Here is a 21,514-nt window from a genome sequence, read left to right on the forward strand (position 1 = left end):
ATCTGCACAGAAGTCCTCCAAGGGGGCCGCATCTCAGATGGGCCCCGTCCCTGAGGACTTGCAGGGAGGCCCCGCTGGCTCTCACCCTGCCCCACATCCAGGAGTCTCCGCCGGGCGGTGGGCCCAGGGAGACGGCCCTCCAGCTCAGGGGGCTCCCCACGGACGGACGGACGGGCGGGGGCTCCTCCAAGGGCCGAGGCCCTCCCCGGAGAGGCTGCCGCCAGGGGCAGACCCGGCCCCCGCTGCCACTCCGCTACGGCCCCCCAGGCCAAGCTCCAAGGAAGCAGCTCTCCTTCCCCCAGTGGCTGGGCCAGAGAGCCTTGTGTCTGCAGGCGGCCACAGCAGGAGGGCACCTTCGGCCCGGGGGGGGGGCCGTGGGGGGGGGGGTCTTCTCGTCCAGCCCTGTCCTCAGGGCACTCCTGGCTGGGAGCCCTTCGGAAGAGCCCACTGCCCAGCCGGCCTCCTCCTGGCGCCCCAGAGCGGCTGCCTTGCCCTTCCGGCCTCCAAGCCCCCCGCCCAGCTCCCCTCCGCCAGGCCAGGCAGGGCCCCCAGCTCCACCCCCACACAGCGGAGCGGGCCCTTCCTGTGACTTGGCCTGGTCCAGCGGGTGGCTGCCCCCTTCACTTCTGCTGCCCCAGACAGACCAGACCAGGCCGCCTGCCCCCCCCCCACGTGCCCATCTGCTCTTCCTGGCCTCAATGGACCCCCCCTCCCCCTCCTCCGGGTCTTGGCCAAGATTCCCGCCTGGCCAGACTCTCAACCCCCTCCCCGCTGCCAGCCCTGCCCCACTGCTTGGCCAGCCTGGTGGCTCTCCACGTGACCCCCCCCGGGTGATGTGAAGCCACTGCAGGGAGAGAAGCGGGGGCTGAGTTGGGGGAAGGCAGAGGGCCCGGCCCCTTGCTGGAGCTGCCTGGCCAGAGTGCATCTGCAAGCCTGCCCCACAACTCCTGGCAGACCCCCCCTCCCCCTCCCGGCGAGGGCCCACCCAGGGCACTGGGCAAGCAGCGGGCAGATGGGCGGGGGGGGGGGCACAGGGGCGCCACTGCCTTCCGGTGCTGGGAGGCCGCCTCAGCCGCTCGTGGGCGGGGCTGGCAAGACTGCTCAGAGTGCCGCCCCCAAGGCAGGGGGCTCCCATGGTCCGGTCTGGGGCGGGGGGGGGGGCACGGAAGCCAAGCCTGGGGGGTCCAGCAGTGGCACCAGCGCTTTATTCTTGCTCCTGCCCGCTTTCCAGCCCAGGCTCTGCAGGGCCCAGAGCGCAGCCGCCCTGCCCGCTTCCGGCCTGGCTGGCAGACGCTGCCCTCTTCCGGAGGCTGCTGACCCCCCCGGCCCCCCCAGCCCCATCACAGCAGCCCCTGGGTCAAGTCCTTGATTTTGTCCAGATTGTGGTCGACGGCCCTTGCCAGGAACTGGACCCAGCTCTCTTCCGGCGGGGGGCAGACATGGCTGGCCCTGCAGAGGAGGAGGAGGAGGAGGAGGAGAAGGAGGAGGAGGAGAGGATTGGGGCCGCAGCAGCACCGAGGCTGCCCTCCAAGGCTGCTCAGGGACGGGCCTGGGCTGGTCAGAAGCTCCGCAGGAGCAGGCGGCTCCCCTGCCAGGCCCCCCCCCCCCGGCCAAGAGGGAGGCAGCCGGGGACGGAGCCCCACCCCAGACACCTCTTGCTCACCTGGCGACTTCGAGCAACTTCTGCAGCACGGAGGCCAGTTTGGCAGCCTGGGGAGAAACAAGCAGTCACCTGGCGGCCCCAGTCACCTGCCCCCCCCCCCCCGCGCCCAGTCATGCTCCTTCCAGCCGGAGCTGGACAGCCTCTTTGCTGAGCTGCTGCCGCCGCCGCCGCGAAGGAGCAGCCCTGCTCCGGCCAGGCCGAGAAACGGGCCCCAAGCCCTCCGGGTGGGGGAGAGTCTGGCCAGGAGCCAATCCTGCCGAGCGCTGAGCATCCAGCAGCCCCGTCTCCCAGGAGCTCGCCGTGCTGCCAGGCCAGGCCGGGGCCCCCAGACGCCTCCCCGTCCCACTCCTGCAGGCGGGGCTCCCCCCAGGGAGGAGAGGGACCCCCACCAGCCCTCCTGGCCAGGGCTCCCCTCGCTCCCGCCTGCCCTCCCCGCCCGGCCACTCACATTCAGGCGCAGAGTCAACTGGTTCACGGGGGGGTATGTGCTCAGCGCCAATTCGTCCACACTGCAGAAGGCCCAAAGCGGAGGGTCAGGGGGGCGCCAGGCAGAGGGGCACCCCGGAGCTGCTCTCCCCACAGGGCTGCTGCGAGGCTCGGGGCAGGCGTGGAGGGCCCCTTCAGCGGCCCAGCCCCCCGGCCGCATCTCCCCTCGCCTGGGCAAGGGGGCCGCCTCACCTGGGGCTGACGTCGCGGGCGATGTCGGCCAGGTCGTCCAGCTGGGCCACCTGCTCGGCCGCCTGGGCTCCGCCGTGGGCTTTCACGGCCCCCAGCACCCTCTTGAGGCAGGCCCTGGCAGCCTTGACCAGCCCCAGGCAGGGCCCCAGCAGCTGCCGGTCGGACTCTGACCAGTAGACGTCTCGGTTGCCACGCGAGCCCAAGTCCTCGTCCTCCAGGACGTCCCCGTAGGGATCTCCGCCTCCGCCCTGCGCCTGAGCGGCAGAGAGAGAGAGGCACACGGGTCCCAGGAAGGCCGGCTGGCTGCGGGGAGGGGGCACATCCCGGTGCTCCCCCCACCCGCCCCAGGCCGGAGGCTCCTCGGGGGCTACAGTCAGGGCTGGCGCCTGGAAGAGCCTCCCCCCCCCCCGGAGGCGGCTGCGGCTTGGGGGGCGGGAGGAGGGTCTCCGCAGCCCACAAGGCCTGAAAGCCTCATCGGCTGACGCCCCACGGGAAACGCTGCCACGTCCCACCGCCTGAACCACGTCCCGGTGGCAAGCCGGCAGGGCTGGGAGAGGCCCCGGCCGGAAGCCGTGGGGAGCCACAGCCAGGCAGGGCCGGCCGGCTGGCCGGGGTCCCCCCCCCCCGAGGTGCTCCTTGCTGCTGCTCAACTGCGGCTCCCAGCAGCCCCCGCATCCGCGGTCCAGTGGCAGCCCCTGGCCGGGGGGGGGGGGGGAGGCAGCATCCTCTGTGCCCAAGCCGCCTGCCCTGCCCAAAGAGCAGCCGAGGGGGCCGGGGCCCTTCGGGGGGGGGGGCTGGAGACCACTCCAGGCAGAGCGCCAGCTCCATCCTCTTGAGGAATGCCCAAGGCTCCCTCCTGCAGCCCCACCACTCGAACCCGGAAGCCGCCATCTCCACTCCCCGTTGAAAGGCAGGCCGTGAGCGAACGCTGGGCAGGTGGCAGGCTGCCCCCCCTCCCGACCCCCCCCCTTCCGGACGGCCCTTCACCTGCTCCATCTCCTCCAGAGCATCTTTGACCACCCCGAGGCAGGAGGCCAAGCCCAGCGCAACGGCCGCCTGGTTATCTGCAAGGAGCAACGGGAGAGGAGGAGGAGGAGGAGGTGAGGCCACAGCAGCCCCCGGGGGCCGGTGCTAGTCCCCCCCCCCGCGCCCCCCCCCCGCTCACCTCGAGGCAGGCAGGACACCCGCTCACACACCTCCCAGATGCCGCCTGTGGAAACGAGCTGCTCTGGAGACAGGCTGCGAAGGAGAGGGCGCCCTCAAGCTGCTGCCTCTTGGCCAGCAGGCGGCATCCCAACAGGGTAAGGCAGAGGCTCAGGGGCCCAGCGCAGGACAGAAGCCTCTCTCCACGCAGGACGCGCCGCCTGGCCTGGGAAGGGCTCCCCTCTGCACATGTCCTAAGGTGATCGGGGCCGACCAAAGAGCAGCCCTGCCGGATCAGGCCCAGCACCAGACGCCCCCGAGAAGCCCACGGGCAAGAGGGGAGGGCTCGCCCCCTCCCGCCGTGGCTCCCTGCAGCTGGGACGGAGGCTGCTGGTGGCCGATCTACGGTCACTAGCCTGGGGGAGACCCGCCCTCCCTGGGCTGGGCCAAACTCTTCTCAAAGCCATCCAGGCTGCTGGCTGTCACCACATCCTGTGGCAGAGAATACCCTGGGCTAACTGTGTGCTGTCTGGAAAAGGACTTCCTTTTGTGGGTCCTACATTTCCTGGCCACCAGTTTCAGGAGACGCCTCTGGTTCTAGGGTGACTCACGGCGGGGGGGGGGGCACGACACACGCCTCACCTCTGCAGCGGGTTCCGAAGAATCCCCTCTGTCAGGTGGATCGTGCCCTCCAGCAACTCCACGGCCGCATCGCGCACCACTTTGCGCAGCGTGGTCCCTGCGGGGGGGGGGGGAGTGGCAGCATCACCCTGGCCCCACCGGGCCTGCAGCCAGAGCACCCCCCCCGCAAACAAACAGGGTGAGGACCACCCAGGCAGCCTCCCGGAGCCCCTCCCTCTCCCCGCGCCTCACCTTGGTCCTTGGGGAGCCGGTAATACACGGAGGCAGCAGCCAGGACAGCCACCCGCAGGCCTTGGCTCAGCTGGGCACACTCCTGCGGAAGAGCCACCCCACAGCTGCCACCCCGACGGCAGGAGGCTGCTGCTGCCCCCTTCCCCGGGGGGGGGCTTGCCTGGCCAGTCACTGGCGGGGCCCTCAGAAGGAGGCCCAACCAGCCAGCCAGCCTGCGGGGGGGGGCGGGGAGGAGAAGCCCCGCCCCAGCGGGCCCCCCACTCGGAAGGGCAGGAGCCCCCAGGGCCGCCCCCGCCTCCTGCAGCAGCAGCCCCCTCACCCACCTCCGGGGACGGCCGCGGCGCTCCGGCGAAGGCCAGGCTGAACTTCGTGGCTTCCTGGGAGGCGGCTTGGAACGCGCGCCCTGCAGAGCGGGACAGAGGCAGAAGCAAGCAGGGCCGGAGGGCGGTCGGGGGGGCGCGGAGGGCTGGCGGCCCCACAGCAGGGGCTCCTCCTCCTCCTCCTCCTCGGCCTTCCCACCTGGAGGCGGAGCTGGGCGGGGGTCGCCGCTAGGGCCGCCCCTCCCTCTGCGGCTAGAGCCGGGCCCCCTGCAGACACCCACCTGCCGCCGCCGCCGCCGCCTCCGGCCAGGAGAGGGCCTTGGCCCGGCCCCCCCCCGCCCGGGTCTCTGGAAGCCAGCAGCGCCGCCCCTGACTTACCCCGCAGCAACTGGGATACACTGCCCCTGGGCATGGAGGCTCCACCCTGCCTTCGCGCCGAATGGCCCCCCCGCCCGCAATTCCTCTTCCTTGGGGCGGGGGGTGCCTCCTCCAAGGCCCTCTCCCCCGCTCGCGCCCCCCACCCGGCGCCCCCCCCTCTCGCTCCGCGCAGGAACCTACCCAGGGCTTCCCAGAAGCGGCCTCGCTCGAAGCCGCCGCCTTGGCCGCCTTGGCCGCCGCCCCCCTCTCCGGACTCCCCGCCTGCAAGAGAGAAGCCGCGTGCCTCTGAGCGCGTGCAGAGCGCCAGCAGCACGCCCGCCCGCCCGCCCCGTGTCCCGGGGGGGGGGCCGCGCACCTCGCAGGCGGGCCAGGGCGGCGCGCAGAGCCTCCCGCAGCCGGGCCAGCTCCGCTCCGCCGGCGGCCTCCATGGCGGCTGGGACTGCGGCGGGCCGGAGGCGGGAGCCAAGGGGCGCGGGCGCGGGCGAGGCCCCTGCACCTCCGGCTCCCAGTCGGACCACTGCGGGCATCATCATGGGGCCCGCGCGGAAGCGGCCGCTTTGCCCCTCCGGGACTCTGGCCTGGAAGCGGGGAGGAAGCCCGAGCGCCGCCCAGCCGGCCGGCCAGCCCCCGCGGCCCCGGGATGATGCTGCGGGACCGGCCGGGCGCCTTTCCGGAGGGCTCGGGCTGGCTGCTGCGCTTCTCTCTCCGGACTGTGCGCCCCTGGGCCGGGGGCGGCCGCCGGCTGCTGCTGCTGCTGCCCACGATGGCAAGCCGGGTAGGGCGCCCACCGCGTTTACCCCGCCCACGAGAGGCCCACGAGCTGCGCTGGGGAACCGGAAGTCTCGCTGGCCTGCCAGCACAAGTACTGCTCCCCTTAGCGCTCTACGTACGGTGGCCGAGATGGGCGCGGACGGGCGCTCCCGCCCCTCGCTCGCCGAGGCGGCCGCCTGGCTCCCGCCCCCCCCCCGCTCTTGACTCGTGGGGCGGCTGCCTCCGCCCTCCCCGTTGCTCCGCTTGTGCCCCCCTCCGGCCGCCCTGCGCGCTGCCCGGAGGGGGCTGGCCGTTGGCCCCGGAGAGCGGCAGGCAGCGCGGCCCCCCTCGTGCGGGGAAGGGCGCCTTGGCCCGCCTGGCAGAGGGGCAGCCTGCAGGCGGCGGCGGCGGCGGCTCCTGCCGGGACTACAACACCCATCACCCCAGCCGCAGTCGTGGGTGCAACAAGAGGGGCACAGCAGGGCGCCTCCTCGCCTCCACAGCAGCCGAGGGCGGCTTCCGGGGCAGCCGCAGAGCCCTCGCCTCTCTGTGCCCCTCAGAGCCAGTTTTTTTTTTTTTGGAGGGGCACTTTGGGGGCGAGGCAGTACTAGCCCCTCCGGCCCAGAGTCCCATTGTGGGAGGTGGACCTGCTGAGGCTGTGCTGCAGAGCCCCCTGGCACACCAGCCCACCCAGGTGGCGACCCAGCGGGGCAGGGGGCGCGCGGGGGGGGGGGTTTCCTGTACATGAGGGGGCCTTGCTGGTGCGAGGAGGAATGCCCCCCCCCCGGCCTCCAGGGGGCAGGGGTGGTGCTCCGGCAGCTGGCCTCTGGCGCCTCTCCCTTGCGCCCAGCCCTGGCCCACCCAAAGGCCCCCCCTCCCTCTGGCTCCCAGGATGCAGGCCAGGCTGGCAGCCCAGGAAAGGCGGCCCCTGGCAAAGCCCCTCCCAGCAAGTTAACTGGGGGGGGGGGCAGGCTGCTGGGTGGCTCACGGCGACCCCTTTGTGGTGCTGCAGCCTGTGCCCCATACAGCTCACACTGGGCCTCAGCCAGCCGCCTGCAACAGGCAGATCCAGAAGCTCCGCCCCGCTGCCCCCCAGGACCCGGAGCCATCGAAGCACAGCTGCTGGAGGGAGGCAAGATTTCCCTCTGCGGAAGCGACGCTGGCTCACTCCCAGCAGGGCCTCTTCTTCTTCTTCTTCCTCCGTGTGCCTTAAAAGCTCAGCCTTGAGGATGCTTCCACCAACTTGCCTGGAAGGGAGGTTAAGCCAGCTGGCCTGCCGTTTCCTGGGTCACCCCGGATCCCTTTTTGAAAACCGGTGCTATATTGGCTACTTCCTGCAGTACAGAGCGCGATTGCAGGGAGGGAGGATCCATTCCTGGGCCCGGAAACTGGGCCCAAGGGCAACACCCCCGAGACTGCTCTGGCACCCTCCAGCAGAACTGGAGGAGCGACCTCTCTAGCCCCCAGGCGGACGCGGGCGACACCCAAGAAAGCCGGCTCAGAAGCGGAATGGTTTGCTACAAGAAGGATATTTTATTTGCTATTAAAAAATGCAGCCGGCTGGAGGGAAGCTGCCCCCGCACCCTGGCCCAAGTGCCTGCAGGCCATCCGGCCAGCCCAGGGCAAACAGGAGTCACTGCAGGGAGGCTACATGTGGGAACAAGGGGCACGCAAGACGGCAGAGGAGGGAGAAGCAGGCCGTTTCTGGCAGGGGAGACCTGCTAGAGCTGCAGGCAAGGGAGTGGCCTTACTGGAGGAGGAGGCGGCGGCGCAGGTCAGCCTGGTTGAGCCGGTTGTTGGCGCCCTCCGACCAGGCCGCGTGAGTTGCCCCATCCATCTCGGGGGCCAGCCGGTTGCTGGGCTCCAGCCTGTGGTTAGAGCCGCCAATGGCTTCCTGGCAGTCGGGGCAGCGGCTTCTCTGCATGGCCCCCCCACACTCCCCGATGGCGTAGATATGCCCGTTGGGGCACTTGAACCAGTGCCCGCGGCTGGTGCCCTTGACGGCAGCCACGATCTGCAGCCGCTCCTTGTCGGAGATGCCCAGCCCGGCGGCCTTGGGCAGGGCGGCCTCCAGGGCCTCCAGCTGCCCCTGCACCTGCCTCTTGTCCTCGCGAGTGAAGGGCCCCGGCTGCTCCAAGACCTGCTGGGCCGTGCGGAGCAGCTCTGCGGCGGAGGGGTCCGCCTGCCCCCCAGCGGCCTTGCGCAGGGCAAGCAGGTGCAGGAGGCAGGTCAGCCGCTGGAACTCGCCCTGCAGGTCGGAGAGCTCCTGCGGGGAGAAGCTGAGTCGGGGCCTCTCCAGCCACCCGGCGGCCTCCGCCAGCCGCTTCTTGGCTCCTTCCCGCTCGCTGGGCGCCAGCTGGCTTGCGGCCTCCGCCAGATCAGCCAGCCGCCCGTAGAAGTTCAGCAGGGTTTCGACGAGGCCCCGGCTCCCGGCGGAGAGGGCAGGCGGCTCCAGCGTCCTCCTGAGCGGCGGCAGGCGCCCCAGCAGAGCGGCCTTCTCCTCCAGCAGGCGCTGGATGCCGGCTGCGATCTCGGCCGGGGCCCCCAGCAGCCGCGTCTTCACCTCTTCGATCTGGGCCAGGCTTCTCTTCACCTGCGCGCCGTAGCGCAGGTTCCTCCGGATGGGCGTCTGGCAACTGGGGCAGACCTTCAGCTTGATGGCCTCGCTCTCCTCGCCGCCTCCCTCCATGTAGCAGTCCAGGCCCTGCGCCTCAAAGATGTGCCCGCAGTCCTCCAGCTGCACAAAGCGGGCCCCCGGCTCCTCCTCAAAGCCAAAGAAGATCTGGGTGAGCTCCTCGCGGTGGCACACCAGGCACTTCCGGGGGCACGGCTCCCCACACAGCCCGGCGCAGGGGTGCCCACAGGGCAGGCGCTTGGGGCAGGGCTGCTCACAGGGGGGCCGGTCGCAGGGCTCCGCACACAGCTGGCTGCACTGGTAGTGCTGGCAGCGCCACTCGCAGGGCTCCCGGCAGGGCACGCAGGGCAGGCCACACACCTTGCGGCAGCGGCTGTGGAGGCAGCGGTTCTGGCAGGGCTCCTGGCAGGGGGGGCACTCCCTGCCGCACGGCTGCCGGCACAGGTGGGCGCACACCAGCAGGCGCTGGCAAGGCTGCCGGCAGGGCTGGTGGAAGCGCCCGCTGGCGCAGGAGCCGCAGGAGCCGGGGCAGGGGTGGCCACACTCCAGGAGGCCGGGGCACTGGGCCCGGCAGGGCTCGGGCTGCCCATCCCGCACCTCTGCCGCCACGGAGCAGGGCACCAGCTGGCTGTGGCCGCACTGCAGAGTGGCCGGCACCATTTCCGAGCAGCGCCGGGTGCACTCCTGGCCACAGAGCTGCCCGCAGCGGTGCCCGCACGGCAGGGCGCTCCCGCAGGGCTCCTGGCAGCAGAATTCCTCCACGGGCATGGAGCAGGGCACTTGCTGCTGGTGGCCGCAGCGGGGCAAGGCCTTGGGCACCCTCACGAGGCACTTCCCGCAGGGCTCCCAGCACAGGCGGGGGCAGCGGTGCCCCTCCGGGCAGAGCTCCTTCGGGCAAGGCTTCAGGCACTGGAAGGCCTTGTGCTGCGGGTCGTAGGGGTGGCAGGCCCGGGGGCAGACGTGGCCACAGTCCAGCCGGCTGTCACACGGGCGGCTGCAGCCCCCTTCGGGGACCCGGTCGAAGTCTGCGGCCCGGGCCACCTCCTTCTGGGTGCCGGGGTGGTTCTGGCAAGAGAGCAGCAGCGAGCAGCCGATGTGGCCCTGCGCCCGCAGCGTGTGGCTGATCCTGCTCCAGAGCGGCACCTTGCCCAGCATGCCCATGTTGCCGATGCAGAAGAGCCCCTGCTTGGCCCGGGAAAGGGCCACGCAGATGCGGTTGGAGATCTGCAGGAAGCCCACGCGCTGCTCCAGGTTGCTGCGCACCAAGGACAGCAGGATGATGTCGTTCTCCTCCCCCTGGTACTTGTCCACCACGTGGACCTTCACGCCCTGGAACGTCTGGGCTGGCAGGAGTTTGCGCAGGCAGAAGAGCTGCCCGGTGTACGTGGTGAGGATGGTGATCTGCGAGGGCCGGTAATCCTGGCACAGCAAGTACTTGCACAGCGCCACCACAAACCGGGCCTCGTGCTGGTTCTGGTGGCTCCTCCCTTCTTGCAGCTGCTCCTCCGGGAAGCTGTGCTCCACGAAGAAGAGGTTGGCCGAGACGCCCTGCCGGGGGGGGGGGAGAGAGGGGTCACTGCTGCCCCCTTGCCCGGCCGCCCGCTCCCAAGGGGGTCCTGGATTCCGTAGCTGCTGGGAGGATGGGAGAGGAAAGCCAACCCCCCCCCCCCCCCGCTCACCTTAATGTTTTCGTACTGGAGCACAGAAGGGTGGTTCTCCAGCTCCTGATAGATGTGTGGCGTGAGGAGCTGGGCAATCTCCGGCCGCATTCGGTGCTGCAAAGCCAAGGGGAGGGTTATGGCGAGGAGGAGGCAGGGCTGAGCTGGGCAGGGGAGGCGGCGGCGGCAGCAGCTCCAAGACGCTTCCCCGGAGGCCCGTCCCAACAAGGCACGCCAGGGAACTCAGACCCAAGTCTGAGCAGCAGCAGAAGCAGCAAACCCAGGGCCAAGGCAGGGCGCCAGACCCAGGCGGCAGCTCCCCCGTCCAGCTGAAGACCGAGGCAGACTGACTCTGAGCTGCCCGGGGCGGGGCAACTGTGTCTGTGCTGCCTCCAGCCCAGCGGGGGGGGGGCAGCTCCCTTCCGCCAGAGCCCCCCCCCCCCCAGCAAGGGCAGGCCCGCTGGCTTGTTTGGAGCAGAGCTCCGGCTCCCTCGCGCACCTGGAAATTGAGGCGGACAAACGGCAGGCCGACGTTCACCAGCCTCTCAAAGAGGGACACCTCCAGGTGGAAGTTCTTGGCCAGGTCATACACGTTGGCGCTGGGGCGCAGCTGCAAAGGAGAAAGCCGTGAGCAGCGGGGTGGGCTGTGGTGGCCGCAGGAGGCCAAGTGCCCAGGAAGGGAGCCCAGGCGGCAGCAGCCTCTACCTGCTGATGGTCCCCAATGAGGATGAGGTGCTGGCAGGCGCTGCTCAGCGTGGTGATCGTGTGAGCCTCCAGGACTTCTGCTGCCTCCTCCACAATGATCACACGAGGGGCCACCTCCTGCAGGACTTGGCGGTACCTGGCAGCTCCTGGCCGGGGGGGGGGGGGGAAGAGAACAAGGCAGAGGCACGCTCAGGCTCGGCTACGGGCCGGCCCCTCCACAGTGGGCGGGAGCGCCTTGGTCCTCCCCGCCCTGCCCCTCACCTGTGGTCGTCATCCCCACGATCCAGGCGGTCTGGAGGATGCGCAGGTCCTGCTGGAGATGCAGTCCAGCCAGCCTCTCTGCAGCAGACTGGTAGCTCTCCCCGTGGTTCAGGAGCCTGTGCCGGATCTCAGCCTGGTACTTCTGCAGCCAGTGCCTGGGGTGGGGGGCAGAGGGAGGGGGAGACAGTTGCGGCAGTCTGAGTGGTGGCAGCCACTGTCGCCGCCAGCCCCAGAGCACAGCTACCTGTAGAGCTGCCAGCGGGCGCTCAGGTCCAGCTGCCAGACGTCGCGCACCGCCTCCGCCTCCGCCTCGGTCAGGGCATGTGGCTTGTGCAGCTCCGCCTTCACCTTCCGCTTCATTTTCTTCTTCTGGCCTTGCTGGACCTGAAACAAGAGCCGATGTGGGCAGGGGGGACAGTGCCTGAGAGAGGCACTTCAGACCCACCACACAGGACTGGAGGGCAGGGCAGGGCAGGGCAGGGCAGGGCAGGGCAGGGCACCCTCCAAGACCGCCCCCCCCCCGCTCTACTGCGCATGCCAAAGGCCTCCATCCACCAGCCAGCCAGCGTCCCCGGGTCCAGCCCTCCTCTCCTCTCCGCCCCCAGCAGCAAAGGGAGAGGGCGCCAAGCTACCTCCCAGCCCGCTTCCTCCGCGCTCTGCGGAACGCCCTGCTGCTGCTGGTGGTCCTCCAGCTTCATGGCCAGCAGCCGATCCGCCAGCTCCGCTGCTGCAGCCCTTCTGCGGTCCTTCCTCCGAGCAGAGGCAGCGCCTGGTTCGTCGCTGTACAGCAGCCGCTCCGCTTGGATCAGGTCCGCCTCCTCTGCGATGTGCAGCAGGCCAGCCTGCTCTTCCTCCTCCTCCTCCTCCTCCTCCTCCTGGCCTGCAGGACCCAAGAAGAAGACTGGCAGGTGAAGGCAGAGGGCTGGGCTTGGCTGGGGACGTGCCGGAGGGGGAGCCTCATCCCGCCCGCCTAGGCGGGGGTCTCCCTTGCCAAGGCTGCCACAACCTCTCAGCACAGGGGCAGGAGCTTTGCTGGCCAACAGGGGCCCCTGCTGTGGCCAACTTGCAGCTCAGGTACCCCCCAGTGGGGGCACACACAGAGTGTGTTGTGTGCCACGGGCAACGGTGACTTGTGGCCTTGATTCCAGTGGGGGGGGGGAGTCCTCCGTGCCAACTGTCGGAAGCCTGCCTGCCTGACCTGGTTACCCTAACCCTGCCGCTTCAGCACGCAGTAGCCAGCCAGGCTCTCTGCCCGCCTCTCCTGCCCCAGAAAGGCCACCAAGGATGCCTCTGCTTCAAGCCTGCGGTCGGAGGAGGAACAAACCGCCCAGCTGCAGCATGGGGAGGCCGGGGGGCTCCAAGTGCCCCCTCTGGGAACTCCGTCTCAGTGGGTCTCTCTGGCCCAAGCCCCCCAGCAAAGCACAGAGAGAAGCCCTGCCTTATTCTTGGTTCTTTGAAGCGGAGCTGGCAGCACCAGAGTGCGTGTGTGTGCCTGGACCCCACTGAGAGCGTGGCACGTGGGGAGAGACTTCTCGCCTGGGAGTTAGTCACACGTGGCTTCCTGCCACGGGGCATCCGAGGAGCGAATCTACTTTGCGAGGACTGTGCATGTCGGCCAAGTGGGGCATCCCTGGGCCACCAGGACACACCAGAGCGCAGGGCAAGTGCCCCGGGGGGGGGGTGGGGCTTTAACTGTCCACCCAGACCTGGCCTGGGGGCAGCGCAGCGATTCTCAGGAGCTTGGGGTGGGGGGCAGCCCGGGAAGCCTCTGCAGCTGTCTGGGGATGGTCTGCACAGAGTAGCTCACGGGAGAACGTCCCAGAAGTGGCTGACCCACCCAGGCCGCCAAGGGCAGCACTTCAGAGCCCGAGTTGGGACAGAGCTCACAGCAGCAGTCAGCTTGGGGCTGGCGGGGGGGGGGGTGAGAATTGCTGTCCAAGATGGAATCCGTTGGCCGGAGTCATGTCCCCTACAGAAGGCCTAGCGCCTCTTGGCCCCGCGTTCCTTTGCGCTTCAGGTGTTGCTTCAGGGAAGGCTCAGGGCGTGTTGGGGTTTCTGCCGAGGGGACACAGACCAGGGCCGAGACCAAGCGGGAGGCTGCACGACGCAGAGCGGACCTCGCTGCCGGCTGGAGAACTTCTTTCTGCCAACTTCCCTAAGCTGCTACTTTTCGGATTCATCCGGGCTGCAAGCTAGCTTGCTCCTCGTGTATGTTGAAGCAAGAGCTCCTCAGTGATGGAACAATGCACAGAAGAGGAAGGCCACGTGGTGGGGGTGGTGGTGGGGTTCCAGGCCACGGGGGGGCACCCCTCCCTGGGCTGGCTCAGCACCAGCAGCGGCCGCCCTGCAGCCCCGCTCTGGCCAGAGTCCCTCCTTCCCCTCCAGGAACTGCCCCCCCGGCCCGGGAAGCCACTCCAGACACAGGCCCCCCAGCAAGGCGAGAGCTCCTGACCTGCCGCATGCGCCCCCTCCTCGGGCTCCACAGCGCCCCTGGCAACGGGGGAGACGCCAAGGCCCAGCCACTCCAGGACCAGGGAGCGCTTCGGATCCAGCCATTCCCGATTCTGCAGCAAGGAGGAGGAACAGCTCAGCGGGGCCCAGAGGATGCCACCGCTCCAGGCCCACCTACGAGGGAGCCCACTGGGAGCCGTGGAGGGGGTGGGGGGGGGAGGGCCCAATAATCCCCACCTCTAGAGTCATGGGTCGTGGTGGCTCCAAGCTAGGAACATGCCCCACCCCAGAGGGAGCTTGGCTTAAAACCCCTTTGACTCAGCAAGGAGGAGCAGTCCTCCAGGCCCCCCCCCCCCCGGCCCTGTGATAGCCAGAGAAGCCTCGGGGGGGGGGGGAGGCAGAGGCACCCCCGCCCGTCGCGCTCTGCCCATGAGGGCCGGCTTCTTGGCCGCATCCTCTGCCCGGGGCTACCGCCCCACTCCCCCAGACGCAGGGATGGGGGAGCGCTCCGTGCAGGCCCCCCCCCCGGGCCAGCCTTGCTTGCTCTCTCCCACCCTTATTACCCAGGCTTGCCGGAGGCTGTCCCAGTGCCGAGGGGCCATGAAACCCCGCAGGTGGCGTTCATGCAGGATTCCACGCTGGCTGTTCTCCAGAAGGGCCGAGCAGGCTTCCAGCTGCTGCTGGGCCTCCCGCATCTGGCTGCTGACCTGCCCAAGAAGGAAACAAGCTTGAGGACCGGGGGGTGGGGGGGGGTGGATGGACACCCGCCCCTCAAGGGCTGCTGCCTATGCCGAAAGCCCCAGCCGGCCTCACAGCGGCAGGACTTCTGCCTCCCCCTCCCTTGCTCCCCCTGCTGCAGAAGGCAAAGCAGGAGCAGCAGCCTCTGCTCTCCACAGGTGCCCCCCGGCCCCCCCTGGACAGCAGGCTCAGGAGAAGAGCTCTTGCTCTGCACACAGAAGGTCCGGCAGGGCAGGGCTGGGGAAACCCGCCGGCAGAGCGCAGGCAGCCCGGAGCCCAGGAGGAGGCCGCTGCAGAACGCCCCCCGGCAGCACACGCAGGCCCACGCAGGCCCCCTGCCCTGACCCCTTGGGCAGAGCTGCTCAGGACACAGCCCCGCCTCCTGGGGCCCACGGCAAGCCCAGCGCACACACCTGAGAGCGCCCCTCGCCCAGTCGGCCCACCAGGCACCTGGTGGCTTCCCACAAAGAGTCCCCGAAGTGGCCGACTACAACTCCCATCGACCCCAGCTGCAATGGCCGTTGGCTGGGGATGACGGACTTTGTAGTCAACAGCACCTGGGAATCCCTGTGGCAGGGATGGCTGCCAGGCACCCACAGAGCCACCCGAGGACACCGCAAGGGCCCTGCACGTACCTCGCTGTGGCCCCCGCCTCCCCGCAACGAGCCCTCTGCGCCGAAGCTCCTGCAGGTTGAACTGCTTCACGCACTCGCTGCTGCTCCTGCTGCCCACCCGCACGGTCCCCTTCTTCCGGAAGCTGTAGATTCCTGGGGCGAAAGCAAGCGGGGCTGCCCATGCACAGAAGCCGCCCGGGGGGCTCCCTCCACCCTCCCAGGACCCACATGGTGGTGCTTGCTCTGCCGCCCAGGTGCCGCAGGGGGCCCGGGCAGAGGAGGCGCCAGCAGCCGCCCCCACCGGCCTTCCAAGAACTGGTCCAAGGCGTGGTTGGTGTAGCAGACGATGAGGGTGGGGCACTTCTCCTGGGCAGCTCGGTTGCTCATCAAGGCCTCCACGATCTTCAGGCCCACGCAGGTCTTCCCTGGCAGGAGTGAGAGGACAGGTGCGTCCCAGCCAAGTCCCCAGGCCAGCTCTCCGCCCTGGGCCTCTCCGTCTCTGCGGCCGCCTTCCCCCCCTCCTACCCCTCCTGACTCGGGGAGCGTCTCAGGCGCTGCTCCAAGCTGGGCAGAAGCCCTGGGGGCCCAGGGCGGAGCTGCCCCTCCCGCCTTCTCCAGCGGGCCCCAGCTCAGGTGAGGAAACAGCCCCCCCCGCCCCCCCCCCCCCGTGCCTTACCTGTGCCTGGAGGCCCCTGGATGATGGCCAGCTCCTTGGTGAGTGCCAGCTGCAAGGCCTGCAGCTGAGACTCGTCCAAGCCCAGGGCTTCCCTGGATGGCCACTGGCGGGGGTCCAGGATGTCGACCGAGCGCCCCGCCAGGCCCCCAGGGCTGCTCTCTGCCCCCGCGGCAGTCATCAGGCACCTGAGGTCGTAGGTGCTGCCGGGCCCCTGCGCCAAGTAAGCGGGCGCCCTCACGTGCGGCTCGCACTGGACGATGTATCTCTGGAAAGGGAGGTCGTCTTCCTGGATCTCCTGCAGCCTCTGAAGGACGTGCCGGTAGGCCTCAAAGTAGGCCGTGCTCTCCACCATGACGAAGGAGTCCGAGGCCTGGACTCCGGCCAGCAGGGGCCGGCTGCGTTCGGCGAAAGACAGGCACACGGAGCCCTTCCGCAGCTCCTGGCTGTCCCGCTGGGAGACGGTGGCAAAGAGGAAGGTCTCAAAGTGGTCTCTGGACATGCAGACCAGAGAGCCGTAGAGCAGGCGCTTGGAGTTCTCCCACCGGACAGACTTCAGGGGCCGGAGGTCAAACTGCACCTGGTAGTCCACGCCAGTGGCCGAGCAGAGCGGGACAAGGATCCGGACATCAAAGTAGACGTGGACATTGTCAAATCTCCTCTTCCTCAGGCCCGTGTCCTCAAAGCTCTGCAGGAGCTGCAGGATACCTTCCCTCAGAGGCCGGACAAAGTCCTCTCTCAGAAGCCGGAAGTGCGTGTCCAGGTAGGCAGCGGGGCTCTCGTAGGGCTGGGAGACGATGTTGGGGCGGAGGAGAAGCTTCTCGTCGCCGTGCACCTCCTTGTAGGTGGGGAAGATGGAGAGGGTGCGGTACTCCCCCTCCCCCCCCCGGCTGGGAGCCAGCAGGGTGCCACTGTCCACCCGCAAGGTCCCCTCCCGCTTCTTCTCCTGCAGGTGCTGGAGGAACGCCTGGGCTCCCGCCAGACTCTTCTCCACCTCCTCCGGGAAGGCCACGCCAGAAGCTCTCAGGGCATTGACCGACGTGGGCAAGGCACTCATCAGCATGGCCACCTTCTGGACGGAGCTGGCGGGGAAGACGCTGACCAGCTCCTGGACCAGGGCCAGGATGTTGCCAATGTGCTCTGGGTACTGGTGCCGCACAGCCGGCGTGGCCTCTGTCTGCATGTCCACCACGTACTGGGGCAGGCACATCCTGAGGAAGTTGGACTCTTTCACCGCCCCCAGGAGCTGCTGGATGCTCTGCCGGTCCATGCGGGAGCAGCAGGCCTTCCGGAGGGCCTGGCAGAGCAGCTGGAGGAAGTGTGGCCGCATGGCGGTTTGGGAGAGCACCTCCTTCAGGCCCGTGCTGCAGGCAAGCGTGATGGCCACCTCCGAGGCGTCTTTCTGGAGCAGATCCTCCAGGAACTTGAACCCGATCCCCCGGGGTGGATGCTGCGCGTGGTGCGGGGAGTGCCCTGCCTCTTCTGGGTGGCTTCGGCAGCGGGGAGTCTGGCCGGAGGGGAGTGCCCCGTGGCCCCCTGGCCCCAGAGTCCTCTTCCCCGCCGGCCTGCTCCGCCCTTCCCATGGGCTTCTCTTCGCTCCGTCCTCGGCTGACCCACCACCATCCTGCAGGACAACCCTCCCTGACCCAACCTGCCTCTTCTGCCCTGGCTGAAGGTGGAGACGAGGCACCGAAGCCGCTGGGCGCCCTCTGGGCTCGGGCGGTAGCAGTCCTCCTCCTCGAGGGCGGTCTGGCCTACCACGGGCAGGAGCCGGCCCTTGCTGGCATGCTAAAGAGACAGGAAAGGACAGTATATCACAGCATGGCAGGGTCTGCCTGGGCACGGCAAGGACTCCAGTTCTTTCTGCATTAGCAGAGTTGGGGGAAAAGGTATCATTTTTAATGTGTTCAGTTTATTTAAATATTATTATTATTATTACATTTATATCCCGCTCTTCCTCCAAGGAGCCCAGAGCAGTGTACTACATACAGGTGAAACTCAAAAAATTAGAATATCGTGCAAAAGTTCATTAATTTCAGTAATGCAAATTAAAAGGTGAAACTGATATATGAGACAGACGCATTACATGCAAAGCGAGATAAGTCAAGCCTTAATTTGTTATAATTGTGATGATCATGGCATACAGCTCATGAAAACCCCAAATCCACAATCTCAGAAAATTAGAATATTACATGGAACCAAGAAGACAAGGACTGTAGAATAGAACAATATCGGACCTCTGAAAAGTATAAGCATGCATATGTATCCAGTACTTGGTTTGGGCCCCTTTTGCAGCAATTACTGCCTCAATGCGGCGTGGCATGGATGCTATCAGCCTGTGGCACTGCTGAGGTGTTATGGAAGACCAGGATGCTTCATTAGCGGCCTTCAGCTCTTCTGCATTGTTTGGTCTCATGTCTCTCATCCTTCTCTTGGCAATGCCCCATAGATTCTCTATGGGGTTCAGGTCAGGCGAGTTTGCTGGCCAATCAAGCACAGTAATCCCATGGTCATTGAACCAGGTTTTTGGTACTTTTGGCAGTGTGGGCAGGTGCCAAGTCCTGCTGGAAAATGAAGTCAGCATCCCCATACAGCTCGTCTGTGGAAGGAAGCATGAAGTGCTCCAAAATCTCCTGACAGACGGCTGCGTTGACCCTGGACTTAAGGAAGCACAGTGGACCAACACCAGCAGATGATGACATGGCTCCCCAAATCAACACAGACTGTGGAAACTTCACACTGGACTTCAAGCATCTTGCATTGTGTGCCTCTCCATTCTTCCTCCAGACTCTGGGTCCTTGGTTTCCAAATGAGATGCAAAAGTTGCTCTCATCAGAAAAGAGGACTTTGGACCACTGAGCAACAGACCAGTTCTTTTTTTCTTGAGCCCAGGTAAGACGCTTCTGACGTTGTTTGTTATTCAGGAGCGGCTTGACAAGAGGAATACGACATTTGAAGCCCATGTCCAGGATCCGTCTGTGTGTGGTGGCTCTTGATGCACTAACTCCAGCCTCAGTCCACTCCTTGTGAAAGTCCCCAACACTTTTGAATGGCCTTTTCCTGACAATCCTCTCCAGGCTGCGGTCATCCCTGCTGCTTGTGCACCTTTTTCTTCCACACTTTTCCCTTCCACATAACTTTCTATTCATGTGCTTTGATACAGCACTTTGGGAACATCCAACTTCTTTTGCAATTACCTTTTGAGGCTTTCCCTCCTTATGGAGGGTGTCAATGATGGTTTTCTGCACAACTGTCAAGTCAGCAGTCTTTCCCATGATTGTGATTCCTAATGAACCAGACTGAGAGACCATTTAAAGGTTCAGGAACCCTTTGCAGGTGTTATGGATTGATTAGCTGATTGGAGTGGGACACCTGGAGCCTAGACTGTTGAACCTTTTCACAATATTCTAATTTTCTGGGATTGTGGATTTGGGGTTCTCATGAGCTGTACGCCATGATCATCACAATTATAACAAATTAAGGCTTGACTTATCTCGCTTTGCATGTAATGCATCTGTCTCATATATCAGTTTCACCTTTTAATTTGCATTACTGAAATTAATGAACTTTTGCACGATATTCTAATTTTTTGAGTTTCACCTGTACTTGAGTTTCTCTTTCACAACAACCCTGTGAAGTAGGTTAGCCTGAGAGAGAAGTGACTGGCCCAGAGTCACCCAGCTAGTTTCATGGCTGAAGGGGGATTTGAACTCGGGTCTCCCCGGTTCTAGTTCAGCACTCTGGGTTTTAATCATTTTTTTTAAATGCAAATACAATACCAAATGTTTAATTCTCATGTAAAAGTAACATAGTTAAAATTAAACCTCTCATCATCATCAGAAAACAGGAAGCTGCCATATACTGAGTCAGACCTTGGTCCATCTAGCTCAGTTTTGTCTACACAGGCTGGCAGTGGCTTCTCCAAGGTTGCAGGCAGGAATCTCTCCCAGCCCTATCTGGAGATGCTGCCAGGGAGGGAACGTGGAGCCTTCTGTAGGCAAGAAGGCAGATGCTCTTCCCAGAGTGACCCCCATTGGGGATTGTCTTATAACACAAAAGGACCAGCGTGGTGTAGTGGTGAGAGTGCTGGACTAGGACGGGGGAGACCCGAGTTCAAATCCCCCTTCAGCCATGAGACTAGCTGGGTGACTCTGGGCCAGTCACTTCTCTCTCAGCCTAACCTACTTCACAGGGTTGTTGTGAAAGAGACACTCAAGTATGTAGTACACCGCTCTGGGCTCCTTGGAGGAAGAGCAGGATAGAAATGTAACAAACAAACATGTCGTCTCCCATCCAAGTGCAAACCAGGGTAGCCCCTGCTTAGCAAAGAGAACAATTCATGCTTGTGGGGCCAATAGCAGCGACAGCAGCACTCAGGTCCCCCCCCCCCGCCCGAACTCGTGACTCTCTCGGTGGGGGCGTCCTGGAGTTGCCTCCCAACCCCGCACCGGCTCTCCTTTCCGTTTCATTTCAGGGAAGCGGCTGCTCAGGAAACCAACTCCGGCTTTCGCAGGGCTGGAGAGGGGCGGGGCCCGCCGTGAGAGGGGAGAGGAAACGAAACCGAAACCGAGACACAGCCGGGGGGGGGGGCGTGGAAGGCGGCTCCCCCCCCCCCATCAGGCCTCTAGCCGACGAGTTCCAGCGTCCTTTTCATTCACGTTTTCAACTGATTTAATGTCTCAGTAGCGGTGTTGTGAAGTGATCATCTGCCCAGAGATCTGCATGTGGAGCAGTATAAAGATACACTAAAGAAACAACATGAGTGGGAATATTTGGAAGCAGCTGCCTTCCCTGGGTAAAAAGGAAGCCGTGGAAAGACGAGCAAGCAGCGATGCACCTTGACACGGGGAAGGGAGGGAGGGAGGGAGGACGTTACCCAAGAGATGCACAACCAGAGAGTAGTCTGTACAGTTTCCCCAAGTTAGCAAAACCCCCAAGATGCCTAAAAAACTGCACAAAGTCTACTCTCAGGGATGGGTATATCTGATAAACATCAGATTATTTTAAAATGAGGTTTCATTGCTGTTTTACACTGGATCTTGTATCCCCCCCCCCCCGCTTTTGGGTCTGTTATGATTTAATATATACAGTATGTGTGTGTGTGTGTGTGTGTTTGAGTTGTAAGTATGAATCCTCTGTTGTGAGCGCCTAAAGAATAATCTGCTTATGATGACAAGGATGTTGTAAGCACCGGACGGGGAGAGCTGTCAATTAATATGTTTTAGCGCTCACATTTGCACCACAGTTTCAGAAACCGGTGAAGGCGCCTCAGCGGGAACCTCGAGGACTTAAGGCACTCGGGGACTTAAACTGAGGTTCTCTCCCGGTTATCCACGTCAATCCACGCTACGGGCTGGCGGGAGGGGAGGGGACCCCAACCCCCCCCACCCCACCCCCGACTTCCTGCGCGGGGCGCCTGGCAGGAGCAGAGGACAGCCGGGGGGAGAGGAGGGGGGAACCCCAGCCCCCCAGCCCCCAGCGCCGCCGCTTCCTCCCACTCGGGGCAGCAGGCTCAGCCCCCGGCCCGAGCCACGCCGGGGAGGGCGAGGAGCCTCTCCCGGCCGAGGAGGGAGCCGCTGCTGCTGCTGCTGCTGGACGGGGGTTGCAGCGAGCGGAGCGGGGGCAGCTCCGGCCACGGGCTCCACCCTGCCCGGGCCAGCTGCTTGCTGCTGGTCCTCCTCCCGCCCAGCCCGCCCGGGGGGCTCGGCTACCCCGCTGGCAGCTCTTACTCACCTCTGTCGGAGCTGCGGGCCCCGCCGCCACCCCTGGGGCGCTGCTGCTGCTGCTGCTGCTGCCGCCGCGGCTCCTCCCGGCCCTTCCACCCGCGGCCAGCCATCGGAGCCGGGATCTGCCTGCCTGCCGCCGTGCGCGACTCAGTCAGGATGAGGATGCTGCTGCTGCTGCCGCCTGCCTGCCAGGGCTGAGCCCCGCCCCCTCCGCCCCAGGGCCCCGCCCCTCACCAGGCCCGCCGCCG

The 21,514-nt window shown here is 66.0% G+C and overlaps 2 protein-coding genes across 2 annotated transcripts; both read right to left on the minus strand.

The window, feature by feature from the left end:
• Nucleotides 1–1,183: 1,183 nt before the first annotated feature.
• CCNDBP1 (cyclin D1 binding protein 1) lies at nt 1,184–7,413 on the minus strand. Its single transcript, XM_053242856.1, has 12 exons — nt 7,389–7,413; nt 5,411–6,097; nt 5,236–5,316; nt 4,681–4,760; nt 4,358–4,439; nt 4,127–4,223; nt 3,507–3,580; nt 3,329–3,405; nt 2,342–2,595; nt 2,112–2,172; nt 1,664–1,710; nt 1,184–1,449 (listed from the first exon to the last, which is right to left on the minus strand). The coding sequence occupies exons 1-12, from the start codon at nt 7,411–7,413 to the stop codon at nt 1,341–1,343; spliced, it is 1,674 nt and encodes a 557-aa protein (XP_053098831.1). The 3' UTR covers nt 1,184–1,340.
• LOC128322114 (NFX1-type zinc finger-containing protein 1-like) lies at nt 7,316–21,455 on the minus strand. The gene is given in 14 exon segments (XM_053242858.1): nt 7,316–9,988; nt 10,120–10,215; nt 10,598–10,708; nt 10,804–10,949; nt 11,065–11,219; nt 11,309–11,448; nt 11,697–12,113; nt 13,395–13,628; nt 14,079–14,210; nt 14,212–14,222; nt 14,889–15,020; nt 15,173–15,292; nt 15,544–17,328; nt 21,274–21,455. Coding segments are annotated over 14 exon segments (6,018 nt in total). The 5' UTR covers nt 21,377–21,455; the 3' UTR covers nt 7,316–7,552.
• Between the last annotated feature and the right edge of the window lie 59 nt (nt 21,456–21,514).

Source organism: Hemicordylus capensis, chromosome 4 (genome assembly GCF_027244095.1).
Source record: "Hemicordylus capensis ecotype Gifberg chromosome 4, rHemCap1.1.pri, whole genome shotgun sequence".
In the NCBI taxonomy this organism is placed as follows: domain Eukaryota; kingdom Metazoa; phylum Chordata; class Lepidosauria; order Squamata; family Cordylidae; genus Hemicordylus; species Hemicordylus capensis.